Consider the following 19,712-nt stretch of genomic DNA (forward strand, 5'->3'; position numbering starts at 1 on the left):
CCACCACCAACAAGAAAGCTAGAATCCTAAAAAATTCCGTGAATTGATATTACACCAGCCTAGGGTTGTCCATGTCTTTGAGGATGGTGGCAAAGGGAACAAAGAGAACCACAACCATCTCCTTAAAACAGATTTATCAGTACGTCGCAAATGTATACAACCTCCCCTGAAGAAAAGACTTCCATAATTCTTGCATTGAAGCCCAAGAAAACATGTAATAGATACACATTTTCCTCAGTTTTTAAATACAGAATAAAAGTAAAAAGAACTGGACCACAAAAATTACTCTTGTGTTATTGAAAAAGCTCTCTCCTTGCTTTAGAGGTTTGTGGTAAATAACTTGAAACAGAACCTGACAATAACAACTCCTTTTTCTTAACAAGAAAAACTTTACTGAATATTTACTCACAATGATAGGCAGAAAAAAAGTTGTATCACATTACTTAGTTCTGCTCAACACTCTTATGGTCTTTCATAAAAAAGCTAAGGCCTCCTTAATCAAAAGTATGATTAAAGTGACATTTTAAGTACAGGTCCCATCACACATTTTTTTCTGTATTTGGCCATGTTTCCATGCATTTCTGCTACTGATTAGTAAAGATGGAAAGAGTCTGCAAAACAACTGTTCTGAAAATAAATGCCATGTAAATTTCATACATACAACTTGAAGTGTCCTTTAATCAACTCCATTTTTTTTTTAAAAAAAAGTTATTCAGGGTATTATCTGAGATCATCTGGTCACGCTGTTCCTCTGGTTCTACAAAAATTAGACATGTTTTAGTATCTCAAGCCATGTTCTTAATAATCCTTTAGGAACAAAAGCCAGCTGTGCAGGCTCATGATCGTGACACTCTCCTTGACAGCAGATTAATGCTTTTTTCTACAACTCTTCTACCAGTTACTAAATTGAGCTTTAGAAATTACATGTTTCACAGCATTTCAAGACACCTTTCAGCCCTATTCAAAATTCATTTATCAAGAAAGTTAGGTAACAGAGAAAGTTTTGGACAAAGTCATTCAAAATCTCATGTATAAAAGTCATGTGACCAATCCAGTTTCTGAAGATATTAAAGTCTGATTCATGCTCGTTTTAAAGAAAATTTAACTCTGCATGTATTTTTTTCAAAACCATCCTCATCTCCCCCCTCTTTATTTAGTTATTTCTGAAGTGTAAAAAGTTATCCTGATTTCTTTCAAATTATACTTTTTCTAATACATGCTATTAAAACACCGAACTTGGCCTCTGTGTGTCTTGAACTATTATCAATGAGATTTGGTTTACAACTTCCTTTTAACCACAGCAAGCCACACCAAAACATAAGGAAACAAAGAATGTGGAAATAATTTGTAACTTCATTTTCAGACAAAAAGTTAATAAGCCCCTGAGGAATTATTTAATATGTATTTGAAAACATATGCATTAGTAGTTGTCCAAGAATCTAGTAATAATTTTCTTTGTAGTTCATTTCCAGAAAGGAAGCAAAACCAGTAATGACCATAAGATGGGTTTCCAGAAGGGAAAATACACTTCCATGTCAAACCATACCAACTAGTTTACAGACTAGTTAGTAAGTCTAAGTTAGGGATTTAGGATATTTCTTGCATAAATGTAACTTCATACATACACATAAAGAGGGGCAGGGGGCAAGGAAGAGGCAGAGGGAAAATCTAAGATTTTCCAGTATTAGGAAAAAGCTTGACCTTTGTATTCCTATAGAGAACTACCTGCTGCTACTAATGTAAGTAGTTATTAATCTACTCAACACTTCTCACCCCATCAGAAACCTACCCAGATTTAAAAAAAAAAAATAAATTCATTACTCAGCAAACATTTAATGTGTAAAAAAGTTAAAATACCCAGTAGTCAGGCAGATCTTTCACAAAAACAATACATAAACACACTTCCTTTTGCAGCACATCTGCCAAGTGCCAGAATGACATTTGTCAGAGGGGAAAAAAAACAACCAGAACTTTCTGTCCTAATTAGGGAATTCATTTTGCCTGTATGACTGAGCATAAATTGATGTGCTCGTGCATTAGGGACAGTTGTAAGTGTTGTAATCTGCAGTTGTAAGCAGAGCTGTTCTCTCATTACCCAACTAGTTCTCTTACAAACATCAGGTGACATTTCAGGTTGCTGGAAGGTGTTACATGCTTTAAACCAGTCTACTTTTATTCCATCCAATTGGTCAACTGAAAGACAGCAGGTACAAAACAGACTAGCCCATAACCTTAGGCCATGATGAGTACTGCAAAATATGCTGGTTTGCTATGGCTCCTCAATACTAAATTCAAGAAACAAAAGGCAAATTGAGATTAATAAAAAAAAACCCAAAACAACAGTGGGCTAGAAGGTTGCTGTAGTTGGGCCTCTTAATCAGAATAAGAATTCAGTAGGACAGCTTTTGACAAAGGCTGCAATCACTGTTCTTGAAAACATCCGTATCTGTCTATACTGTTCTGCAGCTCAAGCACCTATTCTGCTAATATACAACTAAATTTTGTATTACTTCATATTAAACGTTTCTTCCAATTTTGTCTTCCTCTTTTCCACTGCAAGTATAATGCAACTTACTCTCTTTGTAACAAACTTGTATGAATTTATACATTTATGTTCCTTGTTATCAGTCTTTTCAAACTAAATAGATGATACTCTTTCAACACCTCTGGTAACTTTCTTCACCTTAGTACTCGTTTTCCTGTTAAGCCTTCTGAAAGTCTCACCTCTCAAAGTATGCTTTCTAAAACTAGATACCGTATTTTTTATGAGGCCTACACCACTCCAAGTATAGCACACTATTTCAGCTGTATCTTACACAGAACATTTACATCATCCAAAAGCAAAATTCCCTCTAACACCGTACAAGTAACTCTCTCAATCTGATCTTCTGTAATGCTCAGTCTTTTTCTGCTTCACTAAAATCTGTAGTCCCCAGATTATTTTTCCATGTGGTGTGCAATACCTCCACTTGCCTGCTTTATTCCAACCTTTGACTATAAAATACTGGCTCCATTTTACCATGATAGTTTAAAATATGACTTCCAATTTTATAATCTATTCACATTCTACTTTATTAGCATGATCAATACAAACAGAAAATAATTTGTGGTTTTAAAATCTGGACTAAAGAAATTCTTACTTGGTTTTGGCCTCATTTTGCACAGAAAATTCCATCCTGCTCAGATGTATACCCAAGGATGTAAGTTGAATAATATGTGCTACCCAACATTTATTTAGCAAACATTTAAGTAATAGCTAGGCAACCAGCATGTCTATTAGCAGAGTGAAGGTAGCAATGGGCAAAATGCATTCACAGCAGACTAGAAATTAAATGAAAGTGTGGAACTGAAACATGATGCCAAGTCTGCTTTTTTGCTTTTCAGTTTTAAAGAAAGGGAAACAGATCTACTTCAATATTCCTGTTTGAGTTAGTGTTTGGTTTTTGAAAATTTAGTCTGCACATTATGAGAATGAACTTTCACAAAAAGCTATACAGTTAAGCTCAGAGCACCAAATGAAACTACACCGAATGTGTGCTTTAAACTGCATCAACACATCTAATTGTATTACACCACTTAGTTTCAATAATCACTACAGCTTTAATGTACACCCCCTCTGAGGTACAGTTGATGCTGAAACCATTAGCATTCGTAACTATACAAGCCTAGACACTTAATTAAAATAGAGAAGTCCTTTGTGAGGAAAACCTTATGATTAAATAGCTGCACTCTCAAATACACTGTCATGGAAAAATGAAATCTGGGGCAGTGGGAATATGGGTGGTTTAATAAAAATTCGAGTTAGGCAAATAGTTCTCCTCTATACAGTCAGAGAAAAGCAAGTTCTCCCAAAAGGAGATTCCAATAGGGGCTTTTCACTGACTGGATAAAATCTAATGAAGACTTTAGCTCACTTAACTGAACATGATAAATAATGCTAGTATGATCTTCTGTACGACATGCAGCTAAGCTTCTCGTAAATTTACCAATACTGCCACAGATGTAAAAACCAATAAAATCAATTTACTTCTAAAAATCAATTTACATCTGAGCAGCAACTCATAATCCAATTAAAGTGTTTATTATAGAGTAGAATATTAATCTTGAATATACAGAATCAAATATTATCATATAGGAACAAATATTAAGATTTTTGCCTCTTCCTGTCTTTGCAAAAGACATTTTTTCCAGATTATGAAAAAAATCCTGCAGAAGAATTAGTAGGAATTTGATCTTAACTCGAAACTACAAGCACACAACATAAATTTGTGTGTGTTGCTTCGTAAGGTGTAAAACCAAAGGTGGAAACAGCATTTATTATCCATAGATCAGCTTTTAGTTATAAAAATCAAACTGATGACATCAGGAAATAAAAAAGAGTTGCTATCAATAAATAAGTAAATTGACAAGAATTCAGTAGAGTTTAAACCAACACAGAACAGAATTATGCTACAATTTCAACAGCATTTGAAAATTAAGTTAAATGTGCAGTTTAGAAATAGAGCTATAATGTTAAAATTACACATTATTTCTAAAAGCAGCAACGGCTAACAGTTCTGATTAATGTGCAGATAATTAAAACCAATTATACTTTCCTTAAAAAAAAGTTCCATTATCTTAGCTTGACATTTCCAAATTCTGAATCCCTCTAGGAATGCCCTTCCTAATGACAGACCCAAAGTGAAACTTCAGATTCGCTAATAAAGGTGAGAGAACTCACACACATGCATTCCTATCAATTTTGTAACTCTGCAGATATATCTTTATAATACTCATTGCTCGTGCAAAAGGCAGATAATGAGGCAGATGATAGGCATGTATTCCATCCCTCTGCTCTCACAAGAAACAGGACCTTTGTGTGGCTTTCTCAAAACAAACCATGGAACACCCTCAAGAAAACAGCATTCACAACAAACACAGACAACAGCACAGCAAGAACTATAAATTTTGAGAACACAAAAAACCAACATCAACCTAAGACAACACTTTTAAATGTTATGTACCTACTACATATGCCAGATACACATACTTCCTATGATTTGGATGGACTGTAGTGGAACGCATATCCTAATCTGGAGCACATAACTACTCTCCAATTAAGGATAAAAGGATTAAGTCCAAAGGCGCTATTTTAAATTTTTCTTTTACCACAAAGTTGTGAGGTGTTCTGAAGTCCAAGATGGGCTTGAAGCCCCCTGACTTTTTCAGGATCAGGAAGTACCTTCACTAAAATCCTTTCCTTGTTCCTCTTGTAGTGCAGGCTTTAAAAATCTGCATTTAGAAGGGAAAAAAAATCTGGTTCAGAAGAGCAGAAAGACTTTAAGTATGCCATATCACTTCAGTCTGTGCCTTGAGAGCCTTGGACTAATTACAGTATTGGCTCAAAGCAAATCCAGTAAAAAAGGCTGAAGGGGCCAGTGCCTGGAAAAAAGAAGAAATAATACACAAATACACTAGTATACTGAAAATGTGTATCTTCTACTTCCAAAACTGCTTCAACAAGTACATGCATATAATGCCGATCTTTCAGTTGCATTCATTTCTTTACTAGCGTATTTCTTCATAATGATCACTTTCTGTTTTTTGAAAAACAAACCAGGTTGTTTTTCCTCCCCGCAAAGTATGCTTAGTTATTCTATTCTTTCTGCATTTCATAAGATCATACAACACTTCCATTACAAACAGTGTTTTTAGAGGAACCCATACATTTCTTGTAACAACTAATTGTGGGATTTTTCATTTTAGTGTTATCATTCTTTTATAGCAACTGAAGCATCAAACACCTTCACAACTTCATTGCACTGGTACTGCAAACCCCAAGAAAAATTTGAAATTCTCTCCATTAACTAAAAATCCTAAATTTTTGCAATTTGAGAATCTGCAAAGATTCTACAAACACTACAAACATTATCAATTTATTTACTAGTTTAATTTTGTAACAGCAATTTCAAAGACAGTCAGTAAACAAAAATGTTTAGAACAGACCGTCACTGGCTTATCAACAATAGGACAGACCAAAAATTGAAAACAGTTTAATTTATAAGATTTTTTTATGCAATAAAAAAGTTTCAAATTCAATGGATTTTAGAACAACTTGAATTCAGAAGCATGATAGTGAAAACTTGAGTTTTGAAATAAAAAAAAGATTAATTCCACAGAAAGTTTTGGAGTGCAAGTAATTGCAAATCAAAGCTGCTTTTTTCTTCTTAATAATGAAAATTTACAATAACTCAAAACAACCACTGTTCAGTTTTAAAGAGCTCTCTCTTACATCAGAAAATACATTCATCCCTTAGCTTATCTGTTGTTTTGTTTTCAGAGTTCCCAGATAAACTTTTAGCAAAACGTCAACTGTCAGTGCAGGGAGCCAGTTCCAAGATGTAATTAGTGTAATTAACACAAGAAGTAGAAAACTCGCACAGTAAAAACAGAAATCTCTGAAAAACTGCTGTGACCTTACAGAAAGAGTATTAAGAGATCAAGGTGCTGTGAACTCTTCCATGCCCCTCACTCCATTTCCCATTAGACATTGTCAATGCAAAATTTGATGGTTTTGGTAATAAAAGACAGTTACACAGCCACCCTCCACCTATAAAGAATAAAGAATGTATCCTGCTTTTGCTTCTGTTCATTTTGAATTCACCACTTTTGGCAGAATGACTTTACTGAAATATTTATTTCAAATTCACATTAACTGATGTTTCAGGATTCAGATGCCTGAGTTGCCCTGTGTCAGCCAAGCATTTAATTGCCTTTGCACAGTTCTTCAATGAAAATCAAGAGGGAGAATGCTTTTTAAATATCCATTCAATTCAGTCAAAATGACCTGGAGTTTACAACAAACTGAACATGTTCATGGCAGTTACAGGTCATCTGAAATCTAGTAAATTGACCAGGCAGCTGGTCACTAAGATTAACACTTTAAAGTAATTTGTTTTAAAAATCATTAGGCTGTATTCAGCCTAAGCAGCCAGGGTACTGGAAACTATAAGTGCAGTTCTTCACATATAATTTCAAATGTTTTTCTATTTTTTTAAATATTTGCACAACTGTGCTGAGAATACAAATGCTTAATTAAGTCTTGTTTCTTAATAGAAGAAGAGAGACTTAAGGCTTGACTGAATGACCTCTAGTCCTGCTCACCTCCCTTAAAAGTTACTAATACAGAGGTTTCACTTTAACAGAAACATAACAAGGTTGTGCATATTGCTAGCTCTATTTCATCCAATAAAAAACTAAAACTGTTGTTTTGGGGCTTTTGTTGTTGGTTGGTTGTTTTTTTTCCCTGGGGAACATGGCTTATTAACAATGTATGAACTGCCACAAATACTTCTGGTTTCATTTTAAGTGTTTCTGTATTCTTTCCTGTTTTCTTTAAATATTTTTCCCCTCACTGACATTTTAAATACTCATTTCAACTGTCTTTTTTAACACTATTTCAGTATATAACTAGGAATGCATATGCCTCAGAACTCATGAAAGCACAAAAGGTAATTAAATTGTGTATTACTAAAATGTCAAACGCTGTCAGAACATCCTCTCCTTTTAACTACACTGGACAACTGTTTAGATTAATTATACAACATGGGTGACACAGGTCAAAAAAAACAACAAAAAAACCACCACCAAAGTTCAAGTTGCTAAATGAGAATATTAAAACATTACCCCAATCCAGTTACCTTCTAAGCTCAGAAAGACACACTTTCCTTTGGTGTGAAGCTTTAATCAATTGCTTCACATCATCGGGACAGCTCTCAGTTCTGGCATATCACACCAACAAATGTCCTTCTCAGGCAAGTTATCATTGCTGTCATCTTCCAACCAAATAAGTAACGTTGCTCTGCCAAGAGTTTTTGACCACTGTACATTATTCTTTATCATATATTAAATTTAGTATAAATAAAATAAAATAGTATTAAATTTTGCATTACAGTGCGGTGTTGAGGAAGCAGTGGGTACACCGGCCAAGTGATTTCTTGCAAAGGTAACCAACCTGCAAAATCTTAAAGGTAAATCAGAATTTTCTTTCTAAAAAAAACCCCAAACTAAACCAAAAAAACCCAACAAAAAACAACCCACAAATTTTGGACCTAACAGAATAAACAGAACTTATGTCAAAATTTTGTTAATTACAACCTTATGCCAAAACTTGTTCATAGATATTGAAATAAGAATAATAGTCCAGATTATTTTGTATCCCCTATCTGGAAAAATGAAACTTTCTTTTATAAGGTGGATGTCACTAAACTGCTTAGTGCTTTGACAGCTCTTTGAAGACATCATTGATTATAGCGTATACTACTCGGAATTTATCTCCTAGGCAACCTGAATATTTCAACCAGCGCAAAACATATCTGCTAAGTTATTAAACTAGCCTGATAAGAAGGGTATCATACCATTGCTCTGTGATTAGCTGACAAAAATAATTTCTGGGCATATTATAAGTACTGCTGGTCTACCACTAAAAATAATGCTAAATCAACGATTTGTAAAAAATCTTTCAGTATCACAGTATCTTCAGTTCATATGGGATGTCTTACACCACACTTGTAGAGTGCAATGGAGCTCAGTGCTTGTCCTGGTTTCAGCTGGGATGGAGTTAATTATCTTCTTAGGAACTAGTACCTGCTGTGTTTTGGCTCTGATGCGAGAACAATGTTGATAACGCAATGATGTTTTTAGTTGCTGCTAGATAATGCTTATACTAAGTCAAGGACTTTTCAGTTTCTCTGGCCTTGCTAGCAAAAAGGCTGGGGGGGCACAAGGAACTGGGAGTGGACACAGCCAGGACAGCTGACCTGAACCAGCCAAAAGATATTCTATAGCATGGGATGTCATGCTGAGTATTTATTCCTGGGGGGTGTCCTGGTTTCAGCTGAGACAGGGTTAACTTCCTTCTCAGCAGCAGGTGCAGCTGTGCTGTGCGAGCAATGCTGACAGCACATGGGTGGGTTTGGCTGTGCCCGGGTGGTGTCTATCCTCAGTCAGGGACTTCTCGGTGTCTCAGGCCCGGCCAGCGAGAGGGCTGGGGGGGCACGGGGAGCTGGGAGGGGACACAGCCGGGACAGCTGGCCTGGGCTGCCCAAAGGGATATTCCACACCATGGGGCGTCATGGTGAGTATATAAACTGGGGGAAGAAGGAGGAAGGGGGGGACATGTGGCACTATGGCGTTTGTCTTCCCAAGTAACCATTACACGTGATGGAGCCCTGTTCCCTGGGGATGGCTGAGCACCTGCCTGCCCATGGGAAGCGGTGAATTAATTCCCCGTTCTGCTTTGCTTGCATGTGTGGCTTTTGCTTTACTTACTAAATTGTTCTTATCTCAGCCCTCGAGTTTTACACTTCTTTCCGATTCTCCTCCCCAGCCCTCTGGGTGAGGGGGAGGGACTGAGCGGCTGCCTGGGGCTTGGTTGCCGGCCGGGTTAAACCACCACAGGGGCTGGCCAGGGCAGGCAGGTCATTGCTCGGGAACTGGCTGGGCAGTGAGCAGTTGCATTGTGCACCCTGTGTTTTCTTTCTTCCTTTCCCTCTGGATTTCATTCTTTCCCCCTCCTCCCTTTTCATTATAACTGTTATTGTCATCACTGTTATTATTGTTCTTTCATTTTTATCCTGTTTCAATTATTAGATTGTTCTTATCCCAACTCTTGAGTTTTGCATTCCTTTCTGATTCTCCTCCCACCCCTGTGTGAGGGGGGAGTGAGTGGCTGTGTGGCACTTAATTACCAGCTGGGGTTAAACCACAACAACTCCCCAGTCAGGTACATGAAGGCTCAGAAGTAATTAAAAAAAACCAAACGGGGGGTGGGGGGAGTTGGGGGTGGGGAGAGCAGAGCATGACTGATACTGGATACTGTTAGATCTCATTCACTCCTAGGTTCGACATGTTGTGTCAAACAATACTACAACATCCAAGCCCGTACGGACAGCCAATTCAGTTATTCCATCATGTATCACATTCCCCTGCAATGCTGTCTCCAGGAAACACCACAGATTAAAAAAAGCTAAGAAATCTTGCCACGCACACTGTCGACATACCCTGTATCAACAGGTCACAGCTTAAACTGGATGGCAAGATGTTCAAACCCACCCAACACCACTGTCCAAGTCCAGTGAGTGTAAGCCTTTTGACATTCAGGAAGAATGACCTCTGTCAGACTACTCCCAAGTAGCAACGACACTATCAAAGGACAGGGCTGTCATGAAAGTATGATGCAGCATCCAATTTATCAGTATACTCGTGGGCTTTGTCTTCAAGACAAGCTGTATTATTTGTTAATTTCAGAACAAGACAAAAGCAGTTCCATTTCTAGTTGGATATTTTCTTGCAAAAGCTTTGTTTTCAGATGAAAGTAACAATTTTGTAAAAAGCATGCTACTTTATTAATTAAAGGGGTTTACTATAATTAAATACACCATATTTTCAGTACTCAAAAGCCTAATCATAAGACCACTTAGTTGTTCTAAGGTGGCAGAGTCACAGTAAGATTTAAAGTACTCTATTTCATTGAAATTAACACCTCACTTTTTTTATATAATTACAGATTCATAAAAATACGGCAACAGAGCCCTACAGAGATGAGATGCACAGGTCGAGAGGAAACAATACCAAATATATTAAAAGTGGTACCTGCTTAGAAGCAGCTTGAAAGGCATTTCTTAAACACACAACAATCTGGAGCTACTTCATAGTAGAACACTGACTGCTGAAACAGCAGTTTTTTTCCTCTTTTTTTGCATGTAATCAAGCTGTACTAGCTCTCCTGTACAGTCTGTCTGATCAGTTTTTACTACTGACTACAAACTTTCATAAGCAGTGAAGAGAACACAACTCAAAATCATCAAAAGGAAGGGTGGATGAGAGAGACAAAAGCATACCATCAACTACTCTCCCATTGAAAAGCAGGTTAGATTTGAAATTGACAGCATCAACTCAGTAAAATAAGAAAAAACAATAGGAAAATTACTAACTAATCACATTAAAAATCTTATGAGCTTCCTGTCAGTAGTTTTCCTCTAAATTTATAGGTGATATGAACAAAACTTTTATAAGAATAATCAATTTACAATATAGCTATTTTTCAAAATCTTGAAATGGAAAGCTACAAAAAGGTAAATATTCAGCCAATTAAAGAAAAGTAACACCTTGCCAATTACATTGACTTAATTCTATCCCACATAATGGTATATTAAAACACATTATCAGAAATAAATCTAGAGATTTCATGCTACAAACAAAGGACTTATGCACAGAGGATAACCAAATAATTAAGTTTTGGCGAGAATCAGTATTTTCAATCTGCTGATGCCTCAAAATTCGAAAGGAAAAATCAGTTTCTGTTTTAGAAGCTTCTTACTGAAGTTTAAGCACAGTAATCTTTAATGGTAAATTTATCAAGGCAAGTTTAAGATTCAGCTGAAATTAACATTTCACATCTTTACTGGTAACCTAGAAAAATCAGACACACAGTCATAATATTCACGTACTAGACTTAAGCAGAAGTTACTGTCTGAGCTTACATACCACTTTTCACAATGGTAATAATGTTAGTGGAAATTCAGATTACAACCAGGGATAAAGTCAGAAGCCTAGAAAGACTAAATCCGTTTTTATAAGACAAAATAATTGAACATATTCAAATTAAAGTTTTAACAATAAAGGAAGTATGTAGTGTGTACTTCAACATTACTTTGAAAATGTTTCCAAACAGGAAGTCATTACAAAACAACAGGTTTTCAGGCAGCAGTATCAACATTCCTTTGTAATTCTTCTCCTCCCCTTCTACCTCACACTTTTTTCATCTTTATTCTATCTCCCATAACTCTGATTACACAGCCTTTGGAACATGAATTGCATCTCAAAATGACTGTATAATATCTTCACACAGGCAAATTAAAATAAGCAATTATCTACCAATGTTACCGTCTTAGTAACTTCACACAACTTTAGAGAACAGCAGCAAAAGACTGCTAGGATAATATTAATTTTAAAATAAAAAGGCTTGGCATGTGTATCTACTTCATATGCATAAATGCACAAACACCAAAAAGGGAAAAAACTTACTTAGCATACTATGCAGAGAGATAAGCGGGATGCAAACAAAAGGAGTATCAGAGGGGATGGAAGGGGCATGGAAATGCTATGGGGGAAATTTCAGCAACTAACCTAGGCAAGGAAAGCAAAAGAATTAAAAGCTATCCTGAAATGGCAAAAAGTCTACTTTATAACTTGCCTCCATCCAACTGTTTATATACAATATATACAGTCTCTCCCATTGAAGATATCTGAGAGCACATTTTTAAAAAGTTAAAACCTTTTTAGTTACATATCTAGGCACCTGATCATTTTGGACAAGTTTAATATAATTTATTAGCACCTATCTAGAACTGCAATAAGAGAACAGAAGTTCTATTTTAAAAAAAGAACAGTATGTATGTCAACATGACCACTAGAAACAAGCTTCTATTAAAACTATATATACACATATATTATACATATTTAACTTTAGAAGACTCAAGACCGCTTCCCCCAGAAGCTCACAAGGACCAAACTGCTTGTTTTCTTGAAGAATCTGATTAGAATTTTTAACAGTAGCCGTTAGTCTGCTGAATAGTGTGATACCTTTGTGAATTAGTCAAGTAGGTTTTATTAGCTTGCCACTTGCTAGAACTAGAAAAAATAAATACTAACATCAGCAAAAATAGTACACTACTTTTAAAATTAATCTTAAATCATCTGTTCTGTTAGCAAAAACATTGTATAATTTGATTTACACCCATAGCAGCTCTCATATTCATAAGTCTTATTATTCACTTTATTTGGATTAGTAGACTTTTATGAATGTTTAAGTTATTTCAGGTTGGATACCGAATGTTCGTGGGCATAGCAGGATGTCAGTTTCAACTGAATACTCTAAACCTAAATATAATTAAAGTAGTAAGCTCTCTTAATACAATGGAAAGTTGCAATTAAGAGAAAACAGTGTCCTAATTTATCTTCTACTTGAATTGTAAAGAAAATCCAGCTTTTATATATTGTGATTTTTAGGCCTTATAAAAACTAAGATTTTGCTCACACTGCTAATTATGTTTTAATTATGTCTAATTAGAATTTTCTACTGCTCCTTTCAAGTATAATTTATTAAGGATTTCAATGCTATAAAAGCACATAGTAAACCTACTACCTGCTGCAGCTGAATTAGTGCCACGTGAGAAACTTCTATAGTTTTAAAACTGCTGTGTTGTTTTTCAACTACACATAATATTAGCATAATATGCCAGACTACATTTTATTTATTTTTTTTTTATGAGTGAAAGTTAAAAAAAGGAAATGGCATAAAAACCTACTAGGTAGTGAAAACACAAACATTGGTAGAAGAATCTCATACACTAATTAATACATAAATTATTTACCTTGGTTGCAATGTCAGCTTTATAACTGTCTTGTGTGGCAAAGAATCTTGGGAAGACTGAACATCATCCTACAAGAGAACATCTTTGAATTTGCTTTTGAATACAATTAAATGTATGATATATGAGCTTTGTCTGTGATATGAACCTTATGAATTACAAAACCATGCTAGCCATATCATAAACAGAAGCCTATTTTAGCATGCTACATAGGACGATGAACAACAAAAATTTATAAACTAAGTACTTGAGACTGACAAAAGAAAAAGGCTTACTTTCACCAATTCATTGGGGAACATTTGCTTTCACTAGATGTCTCTTATTAGATACCATTATCAGATTGCCACCCCCGTGTTTTCCTTTCTGCATACATCATAATTGCCATCTTCCTTCAAATTTCACAAATACTTACCATATATTTTTATTCACTTTCTTTCGATTTAAATTTATTCTGAAACCCTACAACTCGTGTGTATTTATCAGACAGATTTTGAGTTTAGTTGTCTGGATTTTCAAAAAACATAATTTGGGGTGTTGGTATGATTTTTACGTGATATAAACTACTTGAAGTATTGTTTCACAATATTGAATTCTTATTTTTCATGACTTTCTCTCTTTTCTTAAATAAAATACAAACCAGGGCTCACTACCAGTGACAAAAGGTAGTGACAAGCCATTGCTGTCACTATGGCATTAGCCTTTTAAGACAACAGCCAAGCTGTTGATGTACTGTTATATACCTTTGATAGTTCCTATAATGCTGACAATTACAGACTTTGCAACTGAAGCGCAAAGCCCTCAGTTACTCAAAATATTCCAAAACATCCTAAAAATTATGTTTTTGAAATCCAACTATTGACATTTACATGAAAGTTTTCTTCCTGCACTCAAAGAAACAAGCCTAATATACAGGAATGCTGCAATGGCTGCATTGTTTTATAGGTTGAATCTCATCCTATTGGTTGGACCATGCAGGGATCTCCAAGTTTCTTCTGATTTTCAGTGTATTGTCTTCCAAGCTATCTAGTGTTTGTTTGTTTGCTGATGCAGAGTCCATAAAACTTAAGACATGATATGCAAGGTATTCAGTTACCAGCTGAGAAAACCATGATGATTTTGCATGTAACTAATAATTAAGAATAGCAGAAACACAGTACTAGTAGTGTCATTATGAAATCCTTCCACCATGTCTCATTTCCAACTGCCTTTTTCCTGGCCTCAAGAAGGGCCAGTTTATTCTGGTTGTAACCTACTATCTACTGGAATGCTGCTACAGTCTCTTGCTCTGTTCCTTTGACCACGTGTTTTTTCCTTCTTCACCCTTCAAAGACAAAGCCATTTTCAATCTTAAGGTCTTCATCATTTGTCTTTCTCAAGTCTCAGCATTCATTCTGAATGCCCATATCTGAGCAATTCTTGATGTCAGCTTCCATCAGCCACCAAAATACCATGATGGTATTTGAAAGCAAGTGCCTTTGAACTTTCTACTTACTCAAGTTTTGCAAAAGAATTTTTGTAAATAACCTGAAGTTCTTGCATTATCCCATTTTACAAATCCCAAATTATACACTTTTTGTTGTGGCAAAGTACTGTGTGAATATTAGATTTATGGTATGCTGCAGTTACTGTATATCATACAGATAAATCATAATCTACTTCTGCAATCACTTTTTTCTGGTTTATATAGCTATAATAAATTTATTGAAATAAGAACTTTCTTTTTGTTTCTGCTTTCACAGTGGGGAGGGAGAGTTTGACTTAGTATGCTTCTAGGCAATATGCAGTTTAAACAGCAGTTAGCACTTCTACAATCCAGTGGTATTAATCCAGACTTATAAAGAACAGGAACAATGCAAGTTTTGCAAAAAGTAGTAACACATCATCTTCCAATATAATTCAGAGCACAAGTGAAAATTTCATTCCACGAATTACTTTGAAACATTCTTACTTTATGAAGGTGCACATTCATTTTGTTACCTTTTCCAACCAGGAGAAAAATGACATATTCATGGCACACACGCATGTAGCACACACCCACAGGCACATATGCTTCATGGACGTATATATTAATATCAAAGTAATAAACCGTAAAAAAAAAAAACAATTTTAACTATTTATTTATTTAATTAATGTATGTGACTGGAAGGGTAATTCAAAGTATGACACATTTGGCACACCTAAGCCAGCAGAATATGTGTCATATTAGTTATGTTAGTGTAAGGTAACCATATAATAAAGACTGTCTTAATCCTGCTATGTTTATGCACAAAGAAATTAAAGCATCTTGTTTCCTCTTTATACCAGGTATATGGACTTCCAAAGACTACCTATCACAGCAAAGAGCTTCTGCTCAAATAGAAAAGAAACCAAGAAATCTGAAAGGAAACAATATTAGTAAGTGTAATCCTTCAAGGTACTCTTCACTGTAAAATGGGTCTCAAGATGTGTGTGGATCTGTTGTTTATTTTATCATTGGTAGATTCTCGTTTCAAGTCATTTCGGCTAAGGAGAAAAGCAGGCCTTGCCTAGACTTGCTCTTGCAAATTCAACTTAGGCTTACGTTCAGGACGGAACATTTCCTGTTCCTACATTTGTTAAGTATTAAGTAAAGCCAAATTACAGGACTGCAGATCATCATATACATTTACTTATCATATGCATGTCACTAAAGTCAACAAATTATGCCCACAAAAGTACCGTAACACCTCGGTTTACTATGTGATTCACCAGTGGAACAAAATAAGCCCATTTACTTTAGATGTGTGTAGGGGGTTCAGCATTAACTGCTGAAGTTTTCCCTTTTTACTTCCCAATATCTTCATTTAATAGGAAGAGTGGTAAGCAGCAGATTTTTGAGCAGGTATTAAGCAGCAAATTTCATTCTAACTTTCTTTCCAGACCACTCAAACTGTATTGAAAAGACATAGTTCACATTTCATTTTTGGAAAAAATCAAGAAAGATAGCTCACCATCTTCAGAAATGGAGTTGATGTGTCATAATTGTAAGTACCTTTGTCCTTCAGGATAAGAATATGAGCAGAGTCAATTATCACTTTCTTCAAGTTCATTATTGAATGGAAAAGCCTGTTCAAAATTTTAATGTCTTAGTTTTCAGTTGTTTTTATTCAATGTGATAGCATGAACATTTTAAAAGATCAAAGAACTCAAAAGTATGTTACAGAAAAACAAATGTAATTTGTAATATCAATATAACATGACAGTAAGAACAGCTAATTGCAGCAGGTGACCAGAGTGCAAAATGCAAAAGAATTCTGAATTTCATTATGTTTCTACCTTGCATACTGAAAATGAGGTACATCTCTACCCCACTGCTATGCTACAAAATGTATATCCTCAAAATACCAAGCACTTTTTCAAAATGCTTATCTTAGGAAAGTCTGTGGTTTGTATGTTTTATTTCCAGTATCTACAGCAAAGACAAGCCTGAAATGCTCGTCACAAAGTCAGGGTTATGTTTAAACAGGATTAGAAAAAGAATCAGAAACACAAAAATTTAAATTACCACTATTTCCACTGCTTCCACTGACACAAGATTTACAAATTCTCAAATACTGAGTGCTGTGTAACTTTTTTGTAAAGTGAAAAAAAGCCTTTTACTGCCTCATATCCAAGTGCACTGCATGTGTTTATAACTTGATCGCACCTATGTTTTTAATAGATAAGCATTTAACAGATTTATGGAATTTAAAAATCCTTGTCATGAATGCAGTAGTTTAAACTGAGAGAGACTATTTTAGGGGCATTTAAAACCATAACTTATTTAATGGACATGCTCTACTATGAACCATCTACTATCATCTACCTCAATTAATCACATTTACTAGCGCCTAACATTAAAAATTTTCTGAAAAAAACACTTAAAGCATATGTTGACATACATAACAATATAAAATACACTATTCAAAAAAGATTCCACAAAGTAGTTAGCAGAATAATTTGTAAATACTGAGAAAGCAACTAACCACCAGATCTAACAGAACAAACAGACAAAATAAGTAGAAGATTGGAAACATAAAAAAAATTTCCCACACTGAAGGTACATTACAGAGGGTGTGGATTTTCCAAGGAATATATGCTTAAATTAGCATGTGTCTTGATGATTATTTAGCACAGGCAGATTTAAAATGTTCACCTATACACTAGTTAACTGCAGAAAATAACAGCCCTGTTATTAAGGAACTCTTGGTATCATGCCTACCTAGCTTCTTTAGAAATCTTGGAAATTTTGTTTTGACATCAAATTCTTACTTCAGAGGATTAAAAAATATTTCATAAATTAAGAGCATGTGTAACCAAGTTAACTTCTTTTGTAAAGCACCAGTAGATTTTCAGTACTATTTTGCGAGCTACAGCAAATCTGTATCTCTGAAATAAATACTTCTGTTTTCAAAAAGCAAAGGAAATCAAGATTTAAGTTTACATATTTACAATAACCTACCTAGTGCCATAATCCACAACTACCCAATCTTTAGCTGTTCCTGTAATAGCATCATGGTGCTGAAAGAGTCCAAGGTTCCTCCTAGCTTCTGTCAGCAATTTATAGTTATTCACTGAAGGAAATACACTCATCTTCTCAGATTTACTGGACTGTACCAAAGCCAAGGAGTAGAGGATTTCAGCTGACCTGGAATTGCAGAGAAGAATCAAATATTTATATATGTTTAAAAAGCAAAATGCAACACACATTTTACTTGAAAAATAAACAGATATTTTTGTATTTTTCCACACGCCTAGTTCCACATGTTCTTTAAACATTAATCTTGTACTTTTTAGCCTATCTCTAGATTCAAACAGTTGAAAACCACTGCGGCACTTCACCATCAGCTAATTTCACACCTTGTAAGCTTCTTACAAGCCTTCAGTGATGAAAATAGAGCTTATAAAATAAAAATACAACATTACAAAGATACAGTTTTCACAGACGTGTGAGGTATATAGATCTGATCTTAAAGTGATACAGTAAGGATAGACTGCCTTACAGGAGATATACAATTCCTATTTCAAAAAGCGATTTATTAACCAAAAAAAACTGTTTTAAAGAAATACATTGACCTGTACATGCCATATAGTATCTATTCTGCCATTTGTACTTTAAGCAAACTAAATTCTCTTGAAGATAGGCAGTTCATGCACCTGCTCACTATATATTCACTTAACACTGAGAATGGTGCACTCAAAAACCCTCAGACTGAAGACAATGCAGAGTCCTTCTCCTTAAGCAAAAGCCTAGCACTAAGATACTACCACTGGGTTGTCACTTGCTTTATGAGAATCTATATTTATTTTACAAAAAGTAAAAACCTGTAATTGCCAGTTATTATGAGTACTTGACTAACAAAGATGCCTGTAGAAATTCTGAAAAACCATCTGTTAATGTTCTTCCCCTACCTCCATTTACTAAAATGTTACAGTTCTGGTTGTGTAAGTCTGAAAAGTGTCAGATTCCTATTCAAACTTTATTTGAACTTAATGAATGTTTCTCAGGTGTTTGGAGAAACCAAGAAGATGCAGTTTAATGTTACAAAGAGGAAAGAAAGTAAAATAATATATGCTCCTGAAACAAATATAAAACTAACTTCTTAGGCTGTAAATAAAAAAAATAAAAGGGAAAATGCATCAACGTTCACATTTACCTAGGCTGTAGTGAGTACATGTGTTCCAATTTAAACTAAGTACAACAACAAATTGTAAAATCACTCTCAGCTTGGGTTTTCAGACTGTGCATTTATATTAACTATTAACATGAAAAATATATTTGGAATCAGTTTAGTCTCTTTGTCTTCATGCATCACACAGGTGACAACTATGTAAAAACTGCAAATAATGTCAAACTGAACTGAAAGGTACCTTGCAAATATACAGCTCAATTTATTTTCATACTGTCAAGATTTGAGGAAAAGGATGAGATTCTGGTCTTACAGGTAAAATAACTGTTCAGAAGATACACGCAAAATCAAGGTGTTAAAAGGTGTCATTCCTTTTCTTATTACTAGTGCACTTAAACTCAATAGTTGTGATTTTAACATTGATTAGTGCAAATGCCTACATCTACATATTCCTCCACCTTTGTTCTATTATAGCTTAACTTGAAAGGAAAACTAGTACATTGTAGTTAAAAAGGCATGAGATGCACATTCATCTAGTGGATAAACACTGACTTAGCTAGTAAACACTGACCCAACTGTAGCTATGAAGTAAAGATTTATAAAATGTTAGTCCCCACAATACCAGGTACATTTTACTTCCCACAATCCCACCTCTTTTTTCCTTTTTTTTTTT

The 19,712-nt window shown here is 35.0% G+C and overlaps 1 protein-coding gene across 2 annotated transcripts in view; it reads right to left on the minus strand.

The window, feature by feature from the left end:
- Positions 1–19,712, minus strand: part of MAN2A1 (mannosidase alpha class 2A member 1) — a 128,010-nt gene that overhangs the window by 53,149 nt on the left and 55,149 nt on the right. For both annotated transcript variants that reach the window (XM_056323960.1, XM_056323961.1), the window contains exons 10-12: positions 17,872–18,057; positions 16,382–16,496; positions 13,416–13,483 (exon numbers count right to left, since the gene is read on the minus strand). In XM_056323960.1, coding sequence (XP_056179935.1) covers positions 13,416–13,483; positions 16,382–16,496; positions 17,872–18,057 — 369 coding nt within the window. The remainder of the gene's footprint in view (positions 1–13,415; positions 13,484–16,381; positions 16,497–17,871; positions 18,058–19,712) is intronic.

The sequence above is a fragment of the Falco biarmicus genome, chromosome Z (assembly GCF_023638135.1).
Source record: "Falco biarmicus isolate bFalBia1 chromosome Z, bFalBia1.pri, whole genome shotgun sequence".
NCBI lineage: Eukaryota > Metazoa > Chordata > Aves > Falconiformes > Falconidae > Falco > Falco biarmicus.